Below are 17,674 nucleotides of genomic sequence, written 5' to 3'. Positions count from 1 at the left end.
TTATATCACAATTAAAAATAATGATAAAATGAAATAAAGGTAAATGAGTATTTAAAATGTAGCAACCTGTCCATCAAAATCCTAAAGGAGAACACAGGCAGCAACCTCTTCGACCTCAGCCGCAGCAACTTCTTCCTAGAAACATCGCCAAAGGCAAGGGAAGCAAGGGCAAAAATGAACTATTGGGACTTCATCAAGATAAAAAGCTTTTGCAAAGCAAAGGAAACAGTCAACAAAACCAAAAGACAACTGACAGAATGGGAGAAGATATTTGCAAATGACATATCAGATAAAGGGCTAGTATCCAAAATCTATAAAGAACTCATCAAACTCAACACCAAAAGAACAAAGAATCCAATCAAGAAATGGGCAGAAGACATGAACAGACATTTCTCCAAAGAAGACATCCAAATGGCCAACAGACACATGAAAAAGTGTTCAATATCGCTCGGCATCAGGGAAATCCAAATCAAAACCTCAATGAGATACCACCTCACACCAGTCAGAATGGCTAAAATTAACAAGTCAGGAAATGACAGATGTTGGCGGGGATGCGGAGAAAGGGGAACCCTCCTACACTGTTGGTGGGAATGCAAGCTGGTGCAGCCACTCTGGAAAACAGTATGGAGGTTCCTCAAAAAGTTGAAAATAGAGCTACCATATGATCCAGCAATTGCACTACTGGGTATTTACCCCAAAGATACAAAAGTAGGGACCCGAAAGGCTACGTGCACCCCGATGTTTATAGCAGCAATGTCCACAATAGCCAAACTGTGGAAAGAGCCAAGATGTCCATCAACAGATGAATGGATAAAGAAGATGTGGTATATATATACAATGGAATATTATGCAGCCATCAAAAGGAATAAGATCTTGCCATTTGCAACGACGTGGATGGAACTGGAGGGTATTATGCTGAGCGAAATAAGTCAAACAGAGAAAGACATGTATCATATGACCTCACTGATATGAGGAATTCTTAATCTCAGGAAACAAACTGAGGGTTGCTGGAATGGTGGGGGGTGGGAGGGATGGGGTGGCTGGGTGATAGACATTGGGGGGGGGTATGTGCTATGGTAAGTGCCGTGAATTGTGTAAGACTGTTGAATCACAGACCAGAATTTTTGGACTAAAAAGGACTAAAAATGACATGACTTTAGGAAGGCAATGTTTCTTGGTTCAAGAGTACCCTCTCCTTTTGGTATATAGTAAAGCGCAGCTTATAAAACAAATGGTGCCTTCTTGCTCTGCTTGTTGATCTGAATTATGTGCACAGATACTTGAAATGAAGTGACTTCCATTAAACTGGTGGAACAGTTCCACCAGAAGAGTAAATATTGGTAAAGAGAGACTAACTCATAATGCAGAGATTTTATGATCATCTTTCTAAAAAATCCAAATGAGTTAGCTGACAGTTTACCAAATAAGAAAGTTCTTCAAGATGGTTAGTTAGCTAGTTAGGCAAAATTAAAAAAAAAAAAAAGCCTTCTTATACACCAGTATAGCTATTTGCAAGTTCGACATTTCAGTTAATTCATCGCATTTAATTCTATTTGAGATTTTCTTGTTGTTCATTTGTTTATTTATAGTACGCATTCTGACAGCAGAATGTCAATCTGATGAGAGAAGGGATCTTTTACATCTTATTCATTGCTGTTTCTCGGTTCTTAAACTGGTATCTGACACAGAGAAAGTGGTCAAATAATACTTGTTGAATAAATGAATGAATGGAAAAACCAAAGACTCTATTCACAAGAATAGCAAAGGTATAAAATATTTATGAATAAGTCTAAAATACATGAGTGTCTGTGTGATGAATAACACAAATACGGAAATACTAAAAATATAAACATAGAGTTCAATGATTTGTCAAACAGTGAACATCCATGCAACCACCATCCAGGTAAAAAAAAATATAACATTATCTTTACCCCAAAGCCCCCCGCTTTGCATCACTTTACAATTTTTACTTTCTTAATCCTCTTCAAAATATAACCAGTATGCTGACTTGCAGTGCTATAGTTTAGTTTTGTCTGCTTTGGAACTTCATATAAATAGAATCATACAGTCTATATTCTTTTGCATTTGGCTTCTTTTCTTCAATATTGTTTTTGACGCTCATCCATAGCTTGAGTTCTTTCCTTGTCATGGCTGTGTAGCATTTTATTGTGTGAATACACCATAATTTATGTTTATGTTCTACCATCATATGTATCTCTTGGTGCCCATGAATGCACATTTCTGTTAACAATTTTGCTAAACTCACTTTTAAATTCTTATAATGTATGTGTCAATTCCTCTGTGTATGATAATTTTATTTTGGTTCGAGCCTTGAAACTTAATTAATTAATGATTTAATCGCCTTGTCACCTTTGTTGAATTCTCCATTTTTTTCCTATCCTTTCCCTCCAGTCCTGGTTCAATTTTGAATGGGAGCAGGGATAGTGGGCATACTTGTTTCATTTTTGCTTGCAAAGACAAAACTGGTTTTCCATCTCTTTATTTGTCTATTCCTTTCTATCTATAAACTCTACTGAGGGACATGTAAGATGAACATAGTCTTGGCTCAGTATGTGAAGATGACAATTTCTCCCACATGAATGTATCAATTCTAAAGGTTCCAATCTAAATCCCTGGGGAAATTTCCATAGACCTTGGTAAACTGGTGGAAAAGCTCATCTAAAGGAGAGTATGTGCAAGAATTGCCAAGGAATGTTTAGAAAGCACAAACAGTGAGAGAGCTTGCTTGGGCTAGATATGAAGACACATGGTCTTGGTCAGCTGCTGCACACAGGGGTCCTTGTTCAGGGAGTTTTCTGGGTGAGGAGGAGAGGAGAGGGTTTCCTTGAGAGAAGCAGGACAGGGAAGGGAAACCTGTTCATCAATCATGCGGTCGCAGCTAGAGATTGGATTCACTCTGATCATATGGCTGAAGCTCTGGAGGACAAATTACAGTACAAAATCAGTCCTGTTTTGATGCAAGGGGGCTGTCCTGTCCTTTTATATCATTATGCCAGTGAGTCACAACTGAGGTGTGCCCGGGCCGGGAGTGGCGTGCTGCATGGCTCCCATTTGAATTGTCAGCCAAAACAGCAGCCGGGTGACAGAAGTACCGGCTAGCAAAGGGAATCTGGTTGGGACCCAGCAGCAACCATGACATTATAGGCTTGGGGAAGAAAAGTGTCACATGTCAGTATCAATCACAGACGTGCAGAGGTTGTGCCAAAACTTGGGATGGGTGGGGAACCCCGAGTGCTCTGGCTCAGGCCTTAATTATTTTCATGTCCTCACTCAGAAGCGTTGGAACCACTTTTATGGTTTCTAATTATCAGTGTTCTTTTCTACCTTTAGGACTGTTTTGATACTAGGAGGAAGGGGCTGATGAGATAGAAGGTTAGGGAGGGGTCCAATGATTGGAGGCTGTGATGACATTGAAGATTAGGTTTAGGAAGAACAAGAATGAGAATCTATAACCAGAGGGGGGAATTTTGGGGTCCAGTAATTTCCAGTAGGAGCAGTTCCTGGTGGTGACGACACCCAAAGTGTGACCATGTATGTGGATCACAGAGGAGAGGGAAGGGGAGGGTCAGGAAAGTGGGAGATGCTGCCAGCATGGACTGTGAAGATATACAGAGGAGCGGTGGGGTTAGAGCAGACAGGAATAACTTGCATGTGCACAGTTGTGGGTGGGGGGAGATATGGTTGGGGAAAGAAGGGGTAAGTCTCTAAATGGAACACTGAAGCTGATTGAAGGAAGAAAGGCTTTGGAAGGAGCTAGAGTATGACACTAGGCATGGGGACCTTGCTTCCTGATCCCAAGATATGTGTGGTTGTCCCAGGAAAGACTGTGGAATGTGTGGTCCTCAGGGGAAAGCCAGGCCTCCCCGTGAAAGTGCCTGGTAGAGGAAATGCCTTAGGAAAAAGCGGAGGGCTTGTGGAGGTAGCTGGACCATAGAACAGGGGGTCTAGGGTCACAGAGAAAGGAATTAGAAGACGTATACTGATAGGGATGTTCAAACATAGAGCATTACTGCCAACTCAGAGATTTCATACCATTTTAAAAAAACCAACATCTTCATTTCAAGGGCATCCAGGATTGACTCCATAACCAAGTGCTGATTCTTTCCAAATCTTACCCAATTGGTGTATCTCTCAGTGACAATGAGAAAGTAAAATTAATTAACTACTGTTTTGAGTTGCTTAAAGAGCTGTAATCAGAATATTAAAAAACAAGGCAAATTTTAAGTGTTGAGACTGGCACATACATTACCCGTGCCCTTAGAAGGTTCATCACTGAGCTGCTTCCTTCGGCAGACTTGCAGGTGAGAAGGAAGAGCTAAGATGCCCTTCTAAGATTTGTTTCCTGGCAACGATGACAAATTTTCACACCCTTTACCCAAGACTAAAGTTGAGAATAATCCAAGCACTCTTTATTTTTTTATTTCAATTCAATTTAATTAACATATAGTGTATAATTATTTTCAGAGGTAGAATTCAGTGATTCATCATTTGCATATAACACCCAGTGCTCATTACATCAGGTGCCCTCCTTAATGCCCATCACCCAGATACCTCATCCCCCCCACCAACCTCCCCTCCAGGAACCCTCAGTTTGTTCTCTGTAGTTAAGAGTCTCTATAGTTTGCCTCCCACTCTGTTTTCCTCTTATTTTATTTTTCCTTCCCTTCCCCTTTGTTCATCTGTTTTAGTCCTTAAATTCTACATATGATTGAAATTATATGGTATTTGTCTTTCTCTGATTGACTTATTTCGCTTAGCATATTACCCTCTAGTTCCATCCACACTGTTGCAAATGGCAAGATTTCATTCTTTTTGATGGCTGAGTAATATTCCATTGTACATATATACCACATCTTATTTATCCATTCATCTGTCGATGGACATCTGGGCTCTTTCCATATTTTGGTAATTGTGGACATTGCTACCATAAACATTGGGGTGCATGTGTCCCTTCAAATCACTATGTTTGTATCCTTTGGATAAATACCTAGTAGTAAGCACTGTTTCTTTAATGGACCAGTAGAGATGGTAGGGATGCCTCAGGATTAGCAGGAAAAACTGGAATTTGGAGATGTATTTTTTATTGAGTTTTTTTTTTTTTGAAATAGTGTTGTTTTCCTGAAATCGGTGAGCTTGTTGGATGTTTATGAGTTATTGGTCCTTAGCCCAGTGTTTGGTACATAGTGGACTCTCACCAAGTGTTTACAGAGTCAACTAAAATGAGGGATTTCATAATTCATGGAAAGAATGCTTGAGAACAAGAGTGGTGTGTGTGTGTGTGTGGGGGGGTGGCTAGCTGTCTGCCCAAACTTTTCTCACTACTTCTTCTGCTTCTTTTCTAGCAAGATAGTTTTCTTTCATTCTTCTTTGCATTTGACATCTCAAAATAATGCAACTGCTAAGTTAACTTTATTGCAGAGACTGGGCTTGTCAGGACGTAGCCCTGCTCATCCATGGTAAGTAAAGTATTCATTAAATCAGATCTTCGTCAGGCTATAAGCCTATAAGCCAGTGGTTTCCAACCTTGGCTGGGGTGATAAAAATTCTGATATCTGATTCTCATCCTAGAAAATGCTCACTTAAGTTGTCTGGGCAACCTTTTTATTTGTATCTAAGATGGAGAAACAGTGTTCTGAACAATTCTTTCCAGAGGATCCCCAAGATCATTGGGGATGAAGGCCCTTTCACAGTCTCTCCACCTGGGTCAAAATTCATTTGACTCAGCCACTTGGGTCCTGGGTTGAGCTCCTGCTTTTAGTCTTATTTTCCTGTCTGGTTGATTTTTATCTTTTTATGCTTGGGCCTCCAAAATCTTTTGTAAGGGATTTTGGAGAAGTTAGAATTTAAACTCTATTCTTCTATGTCTTAAGGTGCACCCTTTTTGAGTTCACAGAACAATTACTGACAACAAGTGCATAACTTCATGGCCACGAGTGGAAGAAATAGGAAATCCGATCCTCAGTTTTGTCAAAAACCTTGCATGTTAATTTTTATTAGGGAAATAGTCATTGAGAAACCAAAGGTTGTTTCGCTGGAAATGCAACGATAATGACTAGGGAGAGGCGGAGAGAGCGCTATAAATTAAAGATCTCAACAACTCATGTTACACATGCTTCCTGGTTCTTTGCCCAGCCACCTTTGTCTCCAAAAACCAGGTAAGTTTTTCCTTCGGCTTCAACTTAAGACTTCTGTTTTTTAAGAACACTGATGTTTGTTGATTTGAAAGAAGTACTTTTGTTATGCATAGTTTTCCTTGGGCTGGTTTTATTTAATACAGAGCCTACACAGCCATGTAGTGACAATGTATCATCTTGTTTGACAGTAAGTTAATTCATTTTATTTCTCAGTTAACTTGCAAGGAATCCCTGCAAGGCAACTTGGGGTTGAAATGGAAGTTTTAACAGCAGATGTAGAATGCCTTAGCAGGGATGGGCCCTTGATGGCCAAACCCCTTCAAAGTATTTAGGCTTGCAAAAAATTTTATTCTGCATTAATTAATCTCATTCTTGTTTTAGAATTTTTCTGGAAGCCTTTATAAACTAGTTATAACATAGCTGCTGGGGAGGAAGATATAAAATGTGTCTTATTTGCTTATTTTGGTAAATATTAATTGCTCTTAAAAATTATTTCTTTTTGTGTGAGATAACAAAAGTAACATGAACTCATGGTATGAGCCTGAAACAATATAGAAAAGTGTAGAAAAGAAAACGCTCTCTCCCCTACTTAATAATCCATGGCAAAGAGATATATCTTTGCCCTTCAGGGAAAACTCAGCGCCGAGTCAAGTTTTCATGCAGTTAGGGATCGGGGTTTAAGAGAATTAATGTATCCGGCCACTCACTGCACTAGATCTCGAATCAGTTGAGAAATAGAAAGTATCAGAGAAGGAGCAGCTGTTGGCTTTATTATTTTAAGGCTGGAACACTGCTTGGACCTGAGGTCAGCAGGGATTCCTAGGCCTTCCCCTGGCCTGATCATGGGCCAGCAGCCGGACAGCTAGACAGGAACAGGCAAGGACTGGGCCTGCCGGGGGAAGATTGGCACAGGACGAGGCAGTGGGCAGATACAGGCAGGCTCTAGCAGAGAACAAGAGAGAAGGAAACCATTTAGGCATTAACCCCACTGCCTGGGGAAATGAGAACAGAAACACCGTATGCTGCTGGATTGATTCATGTCTCCTGTCCAGAGAAGGCCAAGAAAAGGGGGAGAAGCAGACAGCAGTGAGTTTTCCCTGGGAGGGTGACAATCTCTATTTTCTGAATCAATGCAGGGAGAGGAAGAGAAGCAGGAAGGGCTCCTGTGACATAAAGGAATTCAAACAAGTGAAATGTTCTCGTTTGGTTTTGATTGTTGTTGTTGTTCTAGATCTTGCTGGAATCTTCATGGATTCACCCGCTGCAGCATACACTCAGTTTGGGTTTAATCTCTTCCAAAAGCTGAATAAAATACATGATGGCAACATCTTCTTTTCCCCTGTGGGCATTTCAACTGCCATTGGCATGCTCGCCCTGGAGGCCCGAGGAGCCACCGCGGTCCAGTTACAGAAGGTAAGGAGCCTCCTCTTGCTGTCCAGCATGGGCTCGTCTCTGGGGGCTGCCCTCCAGCATTACCCTGAAATGGGGCCGGGAAACAGAGAATGCATATGAAGACACAGAGCAATTTCAGATCTGTCAGGGAAGTCCTCCTCCTTCTCTAAATATCGCCATGCCATCTGCTTCTTGGTGCTTGAAATTCCTTTGAGTGGGGGCTGAATGGACTTGTCCAAAGTCATTAACTTCATAATTAAAGATAGAGCATGAAGAACAGAACATACTGGAAGAAGTTGCATAATCCCCACTAGGCTATAAATGACACATCAAAGATCAGTACACGAATGGCTAAACCACTGTAGGTGAGATCAATGGGCAGTTGAGACCTTTGCATGATTTTGCAAAGGAGAGACATGTTACCTGTTTGCCACTGAGGTTTCTTAAACATTTTACTGATTCTGTGTGAGGGTTTCTCTATTCTGACCACAACCATACTATTTTCTGTCCCTTCCAGATGCTTTTCTCTGAAAAAGATGCAGAGAGCTCAAGAATCAAGACCGAGGAAAAAATGGTGAGGAGACAGGTGTTGCAACCTTCAGGATGGCTGCTTTGTTGATGTGGGCTCCCTGGGAAAATGTGTAGGAGAGCTAATAGTTCATACTTATTTTTAGGCAATTGCAATCACCACAGCCAAGTAGGGTTGCTAGTATTATATAATAATAAACCCTTAATATTAAGAGGAGACTTTTCAAAAAAGATGTATTTATCTACTTTAGAGAGGGGGAGAGAGAGCACGAGCCAGGGGAGAGGGAGAGGGAGGGAAAGAACCTCCCAAGCGGGGCGTGATCTCAGGATTCTGAGATCATGACCCGAGCTGAAACTAAGGGTCAGACGCTCAACCGACTGAGCCACCCACACACCCCGAGGAGACTTTAACTTTAAAGCACATTGACCACTCTGATGTAGGTGCCCAGAGACTGAAAAGTCCCTGTGGCAGAGTGAATGGGTTTAGGAGTTAAACAGATTTGAGTTCAAATCCTGACTCAGTCACGTAACAGCCATGCTACTTTGGGCAAGTTATTTTCTTTGAGCCTCCATGAAGTGTCCAGTGGGGCATCTGGAACACATTGGTGACTCACCCAGTAGTAATGGCGGTGGTAGTAGGCAATACTATTACTACGTTCCATTTTTATTTTAAGCCCCCTTGCTGATACTTTATTTTAAAAATATATTAGCACAGGACCACTGACTTCTTAGGGTCTCTTCCAGCTCTAGGGTTGTAGTATTCCTTGGCTAAAGGACAATCTGCTCAAACATGGGGAAGTTCATAGGTCAGGGCTAGCATCTGGAGATGGTTAGAACTCTCAGGAGGGGCACATCTGCCTGACAGTAGTCATAGCTCAGTCCCAGACGCTCATAAAATCATGGCTCCAATCACCCAGCAATATGAGCTGTTCATTTCACAATCCCACATGGTCAGGTTGTCTGGTTGGCTCAGTGGCGTATGTGGAGAGTCAGGCTTCCTCACGAAGTTTGTGCAACAGCGTTGGGTCAGACAGCTCCTCCACTGTCCACTCAATCAAGGAGCACCGTTGCTTTCAGAGCCTTCTCCCTCCCAAGCATAGTAGCCTGTACTGTACAGAATCTTTGTGGGAATTAGAAAAAAGGACACCCCCTTGGACAGGTGCCCACTCCTGGCTTGGTGATGGGGATGAGGACTGAATTTCAGCTTTGTGCAGGGCACAACGTGTACGGCTCTGCATAGCAGCTCTGTCCATACCTCAGGACTTTTCTGTGAGTCACGGAGGTATGAAGAAGAATAGAATTACTGACTGAAAGGATATTAGGACTGGGGCCTGTCTTGGAGGCCGTCTATTCTGATCTCCTTTCTTTCTTTTTTTTTTTTTTTAAAGATTTTATTTATTTATTTAACAGAGAGATAGAGAGCACAAGTAGGCAGAGAGGAAGGCAGAGGGAGAGGGAGAAGCAGGCTCTCCGCTGAGCAGGGAACCTGATGTGGGACTTGATCCCAGGACCCTGTGATCATGACCTGAGCCGAAGGCGGCCGCTTAACCGACTGAGCCACCCAGGCGCCCCTAATCTCCTTGCTTAATCGATGAGAAAACAGATGAGTAGAATGAGCTGCCCAAAGACATGCCAGATGTACATTTGATTATCACATGAATTCAGGGTATTCTGAACCTTGCTTTTAAAAATTGAATTGCAAGATTTTAGTGTGAGGTCTTGATGATTTCAAGAGTTGTTGAAGGAAAACTGCTTTACTACTCACAACACTTCTGACACCAAATGTGGGTTTTTCCCCCTCATGTTAAACAATTGTGACATTAACTGCCTGGAGTCAGAGCAGACCCCAAACATTAAGGGCTGCGTTCCACGAGACTTGCCCTACTTCAGATGCCAATTGCAAGGAAGTGAATTCCCAAATCACCCACACTTCTGTCCAACTTGGCTACAAATCAGAGGATCCTATTACCTCCTACTTAGGTTTGATAATTTGCTATAATGGCCCACAGAACTCAGGGAAACACTAGTTTACTGTAAAGGATGCAAATGAACAGCCAGATGAAGAGATATATAGGGTGAGGTCTCAAATTGTCCCAAGAGCAAGAGCTTCTGTCACTGTGGACTTTGGAGTGCACCACCCGCCTAGCACATGGATGTGTTCACCAACCCAGAAGCTCATTAAACACTGTAGTTCAGGAAATTTTATGAAAGCTTTATCATATAGGCATGATCAACTATTAGCTCTATCTCCAGCCCCTCTCCTTTCCCTGGAGGATGGGAGATGGGGCTGAAAATTCTAAGCTTTTAATTATGGTTTGGTCTTTTCCGGAAACCAGCCCCCACCTTGAAGCTGTTCAGGATCCCACCGATAGTTGTTTCATTAGAACAAAAGATGCTCCTATACCAGGAAATTCCAATGGATTTAGGAGTTCTGTGTCAGGAACTGGGATCAAAGAGCAAATATTAAAACAAAAGATGCTCCTGGTACCCCTATCACTCAGCAAATTACAAGGCTTATGAGCTCTGTTAGGAATTGGAGAAAGAAACCAAATATACATTTTTTTTTTATGTCACAGATGTAAAATATCTTGTTAATTTTTATATGTTATTTTTGTTGAAATAATTTATAATAGTATATAGTTATGTATTATAGTTACATTGAAATGATGTTTTAGATAGATTTGGTTTGGTAAAATATAATATTAAATTTCATTTCATCTGTTTCTTTTTACTTTTAAGAATGTAGTTACTAGAAAATTTAAGATTATATATATGTGGTTCACATGCATTATATTTCTATGGGACATTACTGGTCTATAGTACATATGTGGGAGGTAGGGCTTATGTATGTTTGACTTCATTAAATATTAACCAATTGTTTGCCAAAGGGATTATACCAATATCTATTCCACTTAGCAGTGTACATTGGCCCATTTCATACTGTTGTACAGAGAGAGTGGGACCTGACCCCACTGGCCTTGAAATCCCCAGTCATTTATATTCATGTGCAGTTGACACTTGAATAACATGGGGTTGAATGGCACAGGTCCCCTTAGATGAGGATTTTCTTTGGATAAATAGAACACAGTACTGTAAAGGTATTTTCTCTTCCTTATGATTTTCCTAATAACATTTGCTTTTCTTAAGCTTACTTTATTGTAAGAATACAGCACATAATATATATATAACATATATCTTGTTTTGATTTTGAAGATTGACAAGACAGAAGAGATACATCACCAATTCCAAGAGTTTTTGGATGAGATAGGCAAACCCACTAATGATTATGAACTAAAAATAGCCAACAGGCTATTTGGAGAAAAGACATACCTCTTCCTTCAAGTAAGTTTTGCTGAGTCCACCACATCTGTGAGTGGTATTAATGAATGGCCAATGGCCCTTTTAGGACGGTGGGTCCTGGAGGCACGCTGCCTAAGCTGACTCTCTGGCTCAGCCCACATCACTGGGTGTGTTCCCCTGCCTGTTCTCCAGACATCCAGACCCTTTGGGAGCTTCTTTTTAATTCTGGCAGTCTAATTCTGAGTTTTGCCTTAAGCCTATTGCACCTGCAAAAAATGGGCATGGAAGTACTCAAAGTGATTTGCCCAGGTCCTAAAATTCCCTGCTAACAATATTAGTCACCTTAATGTAGAGACACATTTATTTAGAGATGTAGGAAATGGATAGATTGAATTTTCATCCTCTTTCTATTCCTTCTCTGTTCCTCCTAAAGAAATACTTAGATTATGTGGAAAAATATTACCATGCTTCTCTGGAACCTGTTGATTTTGTAAATGCAGCAGATGAAAGTCGAAAGAAGATTAATTCCTGGGTCGAAAGCCGAACAAATGGTAGAGTATGGATTGGTCATTTAACAGAAAACACTTCTTGAGTACCTGCTCTGAGAGGAGACCTGAGCTTGACACTGCATGTGGGACCAGGGTGCACAAGCTTTTGGGGGGTGCAGACTTGAGATAAGTTTTTCAGGGTTAGAAGGGCAGCGCTAGGCATGAGGAGTGGGAAAAGATACTAGAGCTGGTGGAATGGTCTCAGCAAATGGGAGAGAGCCAAGGGGCACCAGAGAGGGACCACAGGAAGCCACCTTCTTGGAGAAACATAGTGGAGACGGACTTGCACATGACTGTGGTTCACGATATCTTTGGGGCTCCTGAAACTGGACTGATGTCTCTGTTGGGTTCACATCTTTTCCTTTATATCAGATCCTTCCTTTCTGAGTCTGGGTCCATAAGTGGAAATGTCACAGAGTGGTTCCTTTCTCTTTGTCAAGTGAGAAACATTCAGGCTCCTCCCATTAAGACCTGTTACTACCTACAGCTGGGGCTGCCCAGGCTTCAGCTCCACTTGAGCGTCATGCAGGCGTGATGACAACTTTCAGCCCCATCCACAGCAGAGAACTTGACAGGGCCCTCACTTCATCCTCCCTCCTTGTCCCCTAGTAGGAGGCAAACGCACAGGAAATACCAGACAGGACTATTAATATGGAAATACACTTTGGGGAGCAATAGCTGATACTTTAGTGTTAGAGTTTCAGAAATACATTTTTTTTTTAATTCCACTTATCAGGAAGACATTATTATTTCACAATGCATTTTTTGGTCTTCATACTTAGTCCAAAAAATGAAATAAAATTTGGAAGAGCAGGAAAAAAGAGGGCCTATCAAAGGGCTGATTGAAGGCAGTATTCAGTGTGGGATAGGCTAAACCCAGAGACAAAAACATTAGCTCCTTTTCCAATAATATAAAAATCTCTAAGTTTTGGGTGGTAGCTATATCAAATGGGTAAAAATAATAACAGCTAACACTTACTGAATGCTTCTTATGAGCCAGATAACATTATAAGTGTTTTACACATATTAAGTCATCTACTCCTTGCAATAACTCTATGAGGCAGGTTTTATTCCTGTTTTACAGATTTGGAAACTGAGGCACAGTGAGCTTAAATAACTTGCCCGAGATTCCTCAACCCGTAAGAGGCAAAACTGGATGCTCACAGAGGCAATCTGATCTCAGAGCTTGAACTCTTAACCATCACACCTCAATTTATCCAATGGGATAAACAGGCGATGGGCAAAGTGAGAACCTCCCTACGATTCTGCCAGCAAACCTTTTGTCGGCAAGGCCTTCAGGTGCTGACCTGGCTGAGTTTTTAATGATGAGTCAAGTCCATCTGCATCGTATCTGCCATGCATAGCACGTGTGGTTTTGAAGATAGGCCAATTTTGTTGTTGTTGTTTGTTTGCAGAAAAAATCAAGGACCTGTTTCCAGATGGTTCTCTAAACAGCTTCACCAAGCTGGTGCTGGTGAACATAGTTTATTTTAAAGGGCAATGGGACAGGGAGTTTAAGAAAGAAAATACCAAGGAGGAGGAATTTTGGCTGAATAAGGTATGGTCCTTAATTTATTTATGTGATGCGTTTACACATGGAATATAACATCTAAAGTCATATTTGAGCAAATGTCCATGGTAGATAGCAAAGTTGACTCTGAGGCTCTGATCTTTAGCATTGTTTTGTGTTGAGCTAATTACTTTGGTGAGCTAACTTGGTTGTCTTATGCCTCTTTTGACATGGCATGCTCTGGTGCTTTGTTGCAGAGTACAAGCAAATCTGTGCCGATGATGACCCAGTGCCATTCCTTTAGCTTCACTTTCCTGGAGGACTTGCAAGCCCAAATCCTGGGGATTCCATATAAGAACAACGACCTAAGCATGTTTGTGTTGCTGCCCAATGACATAGATGGTCTGGAGAAGGTAAAACCTTGCATCTCCCCCAATCTTGCTTTCATTTTCTGAGGCTCTGCGTCCCAAAGCTGGTTTCTGGGTAAGCCTGGAAACAGGGCTTCTGTTAGGGAGCGGGTGTCTGGCAGTGCCAAGCAGAAAATATTTCTCATTCTGTGCAGCAACTATAGATGGATGTCTAAAGAGGAACATTAGATGATATCAGGTTTATTGAAAACAACCAATAACTAAAATATTTGGGGATGAGCTAAAATGAACATTTAAGGTCATATGGGAGTTCTAAAGATCAGCCACCATTCTGAGAAATGGTATGATCTCTATGGTTGATCTCTATTTCTTTCTCCCAGAAAATTGCATCTGCACATACAGCAAATTTTGCATCCTGTTCAGCAGGCTATTAGACCTCCTGAATTTCTTTCTTGGGCCTTTAATTTCTTTTTAAAGATTTTATTTTTTTTGGAGCAGTTTTAGGTTTACAGCAAAATCGAGAGAAAGGTACAGAGATTTCTCATGTATCCCCTGGCCCTACACATACACAGCTTCCCTCATAATCAACATCACTTAACAGAATGGTAATTTTTTTTTTTTAAAGCAAGGATGAACCTACATCGACACATAATAATCATCCCAAATCCATAAGACCCTTAATCTTGAACCCCTTGACTTAGTCCCTTTGATTTAAACTTAGACTAAGATATCTCCTAGAATGGATCCAGTACATGGAAGTACTCAGTAAATGATAGATATTATATTATTATAATACTAGATTGTGTTCTGCTGCTGTGAAACATCTCTAGTAGCATCATACATTGGAAAACTTTGGGACGGCAAAATGGCGATATGTATGAAAGCTTTAAGAATATTCATACTCTGACCCCCAAATCCCAGTTGTGGGGATTGCCTTAGAGAAATAATTCAAAAGAAAAAAATTGCCTTTCTGAGTGAAATCAGTAATTTCTGCATTAAATACACTAGGATACATAGTTTGAAATTCATCGTCATCATCATAATGGTTATTTTGGGATCCACAGTATCTATCAGCATCTATCATGCTGGATACATACGAGATGACTGTAAAGTGAATGGATGAATATTTGGCAAAATTTATCAGCTCGATGGACTTATTATCTATCAGTTTGAAGATATTCAGGAGAGATACAGATTTGTGAAAAAGTTTACATTAAAACAAGTAACATGGACATTCACTGTGATTGCAACTATGTAAATATATATATTATATAATATAAATTATATTAATTATAGCATTTTGATTATATATAATTCATATAAATATACAACTTAATATATATAAATTATATATCATATATTCATAAAAGACTACAGGGGAATAGTAAAAAATGATATGTATTAGATGGATAGAATAAGAACTTATTTCTCATCTTTAAAGATTCATTTAATACTATGGAGTTTTCACATATACACAGATAATTAAATAAAGAAGTATAAGACAAGTGCCTGCTATATAAAGACAAGAGTCTAGTGAAATAAAATTTCTACTTTTATTCATTATTAAAATAAATAATTTCTAAGTGATACAAATCAGTGTTATAGTGTTTCAGCTTTGCATTGATAACCATACCACCTTTCCCTCCTTTTTTTCTTAATAGGTTATAGATCAAATAACTCCAGAAAAACTAATAGAGTGGACGAGCCCAGGGCATATGGAAGAAAGGAACGTGACCTTGCACTTGCCCCGGTTTGAAGTGGAGGATGGTTACGATCTGGAGGCTGTCTTGGCAGCCATGGGGATGCGAGAAGCCTTCAGTGTGTGCAGAGCTGACTATCCCGGGATGTCCTCACCCTTCAGGCTGCACGCGCACAAGTTCCTACACAGGTCCTTCATGGTGGTAAACGAGGAAGGCACTGAGTCTTCGGCAGCCACCAGTGTGGGCTTCACCCTCACCTCAGCCCCGGGTTGTGAACATTTTCATTGCAATCACCCTTTCCTGTTCTTCATCAAGCACCAGGAGTCCAACAGCATCTTCTTCTTTGGTAGATTTTCTTCTCCTTAGGATAGTCATTGCAGAAAACCAGTGTTGGAGTATTATTAAGACTATGGAAATAGCCCAGTCTTTAAAAAAAAAATTGTTTTACTTGCTTGCATTCCAATCTTACCATCAGAATCAATGATTTAATGACTGTAATAGGGTGTGTTATGTTTATAATTCTCCTTCAAAGTAAAATGTCCTTTTGTTTGTGCCACATATAAAGTGAGTTAAATCAAGGCTCATTAGTAATCTCCTGTTGATTTCTTCTGAAAGTAAATCAACCTCTTGTAGTTTTGTGCACTGATGGCAAGAAACAGACTCTTCAGTAAAGACTATGGATTAGTGTTTCTGGGAGTTGCTCTAGTTCTAATAGCGTGATATAATACACAAATAAAATAAAACAATAATTTACTCAATTGACATGTTATTTTTTTTCTTTCTCAGAAGAGAGTGTGGCCAACTGCGTAGAATTTAGACGCACATTAGCAAAACATAAATTAAAGCTTAAAGTTAAAACAAAATAAAACAGGTATCAGACAAAGAGGATTCCCATATTTTCACCCTCTCTTCTAATGGAGTGTCTTATCTGTTGTCAGTTGTGTAAGTAAGCATTTTGATATTGTGAAACAAATGTGATTTTGAGAAGCTAAATATTGTAGCTGATCACTATTTGTACCCTGTCACTTTTTAAAGTGACAGTAAATATCTGGAATGACTTTTAGAAGAGTGTTTTCTTTCTTTTTTGCCCATTTACGTATTTCTGGTTATTTTGCAAGTGAGCTGTGGGCACTACAAAAGAGTATTTTCTTGAAGATGCTGTTTGAGAGGCTCTCAATCTATTGCCAGTGCTCTTTATTATGGGCCTATCTACTTTTATTTTTTCAGTTTTTAACAAGATCTCATTGCTGACTTATTTTTTAACAGCTCCTTTGAGCTATAATTTACCTACCATAAAATTGACACATTGTAAGTTTACAATTCAATGATTTTTGTTAAACTTCTACAGTTGGGCATCTATCACCACAATCCAGTTTTGGAACACTTCCATCATCCTAAAAAGTTTTCCTTATGCCTGTTCCCACCCTCAGTCCCAGGCAACTATTGATTTGTTTTCTGTCTTTATAAACTTTTCTTTGACATTTCATATAAATGGAATAATAAAATATGTAGGTTTTTGCATTTGGCTTCTTTCACTTGGCATAATGTTGTCAAGCTTCATCCAAGTTATAGCATGAATCAATACTTCATTCTTTTTATGGCTGAGTAATATTCTATTACATGGATATTTCAGATTTTGTTTATTCATTCATCGACTGATGAACATTTATATTGTTTCTACTTTTTGGCTTTTATGAATAATGCTGCTATGAACATTTTGTATACAAGTTTTGTGTGGACATATATTTCCATTTCTTTTGGTATATACCAACGAATGGGATTGCTGGGTCATATGGTGTCTTTGTGTTTGTCATTTTGAGGAACAGCCAAATTGTTTCCCAGAGTAGCTGCAACCATTTTACAATCCCATAGCAATGTATGAGGGTACCAATTTCTACTCATCCTTGCCAATACTTGGTATAGCCTGTTTTTAAAATTTCAGCTGTCCTATGGTTGCAAAATAATATCTCGTAGTTTAATGGTGTCTTTTGAAGTGCAAGTAGGGTCTAACATATCAATATTATCTTTGAAGGATAATGCTTTTGGTGTGTTTGAGAACTCTTTCCCTAATCCAAGTTTACAAAGATTTCCACCTGTTTGCTTCTAGAAGTTTCACAGTTTTAACCCTTCCATTTAAATCCATGGTCCATTTGTGTGTGTGTGTGTGGAGGGG

At 40.0% G+C, this 17,674-nt stretch overlaps 1 protein-coding gene across 3 annotated transcripts; it reads left to right on the top strand.

The window, feature by feature from the left end:
* Positions 1-7,403: 7,403 nt before the first annotated feature.
* On the top strand, positions 7,404-15,867 carry SERPINB13 (serpin family B member 13). 3 transcript variants are annotated; one of them, XM_032422875.1, is made up of 8 exons: positions 7,404-7,568; positions 8,065-8,135; positions 9,515-9,536; positions 11,289-11,417; positions 11,809-11,926; positions 13,339-13,481; positions 13,691-13,846; positions 15,463-15,867. In XM_032422875.1, the coding sequence occupies exons 1-8, from the start codon at positions 7,404-7,406 to the stop codon at positions 15,865-15,867; spliced, it is 1,209 nt and encodes a 402-aa protein (XP_032278766.1). The 3 variants fall into 3 exon arrangements, with proteins under 3 accessions (XP_032278766.1, XP_032278769.1, XP_032278768.1); XM_032422878.1 differs by lacking the exon at positions 9,515-9,536 and having other exon boundaries at positions 8,065-8,121; XM_032422877.1 differs by lacking the exon at positions 9,515-9,536 and having other exon boundaries at positions 8,065-8,133; positions 11,298-11,417.
* The last annotated feature ends 1,807 nt before the right edge of the window (positions 15,868-17,674 follow it).

This window comes from Phoca vitulina, unplaced genomic scaffold, assembly GCF_004348235.1.
Source record: "Phoca vitulina isolate PV1807 unplaced genomic scaffold, GSC_HSeal_1.0 scaffold27, whole genome shotgun sequence".
Taxonomy (NCBI): domain Eukaryota; kingdom Metazoa; phylum Chordata; class Mammalia; order Carnivora; family Phocidae; genus Phoca; species Phoca vitulina.
Note: the sequence above shows the minus strand (reverse complement) of the source record. Positions and strands in the feature narration are given on the sequence as shown.

What these genes read in the sequence shown, in the direction of transcription:
- SERPINB13 (XM_032422875.1), top strand. Translation starts at nt 7,404, where the DNA reads ATGGATTCACCCGCTGCAGCATACACTCAGTTTGGGTTTAATCTCTTC. An exon ending in AAAATGGTGAGGAGACAGGT is followed by an intron (nt 8,136 to 9,514) that starts GTTGCAACCTTC and finishes GTAGGCAGAGAG; the next exon opens with GAAGGCAGAGGGAGAGGGAG. An exon ending in AGGAATTTTGGCTGAATAAG is followed by an intron (nt 13,482 to 13,690) that starts GTATGGTCCTTA and finishes GCTTTGTTGCAG; the next exon opens with AGTACAAGCAAATCTGTGCC.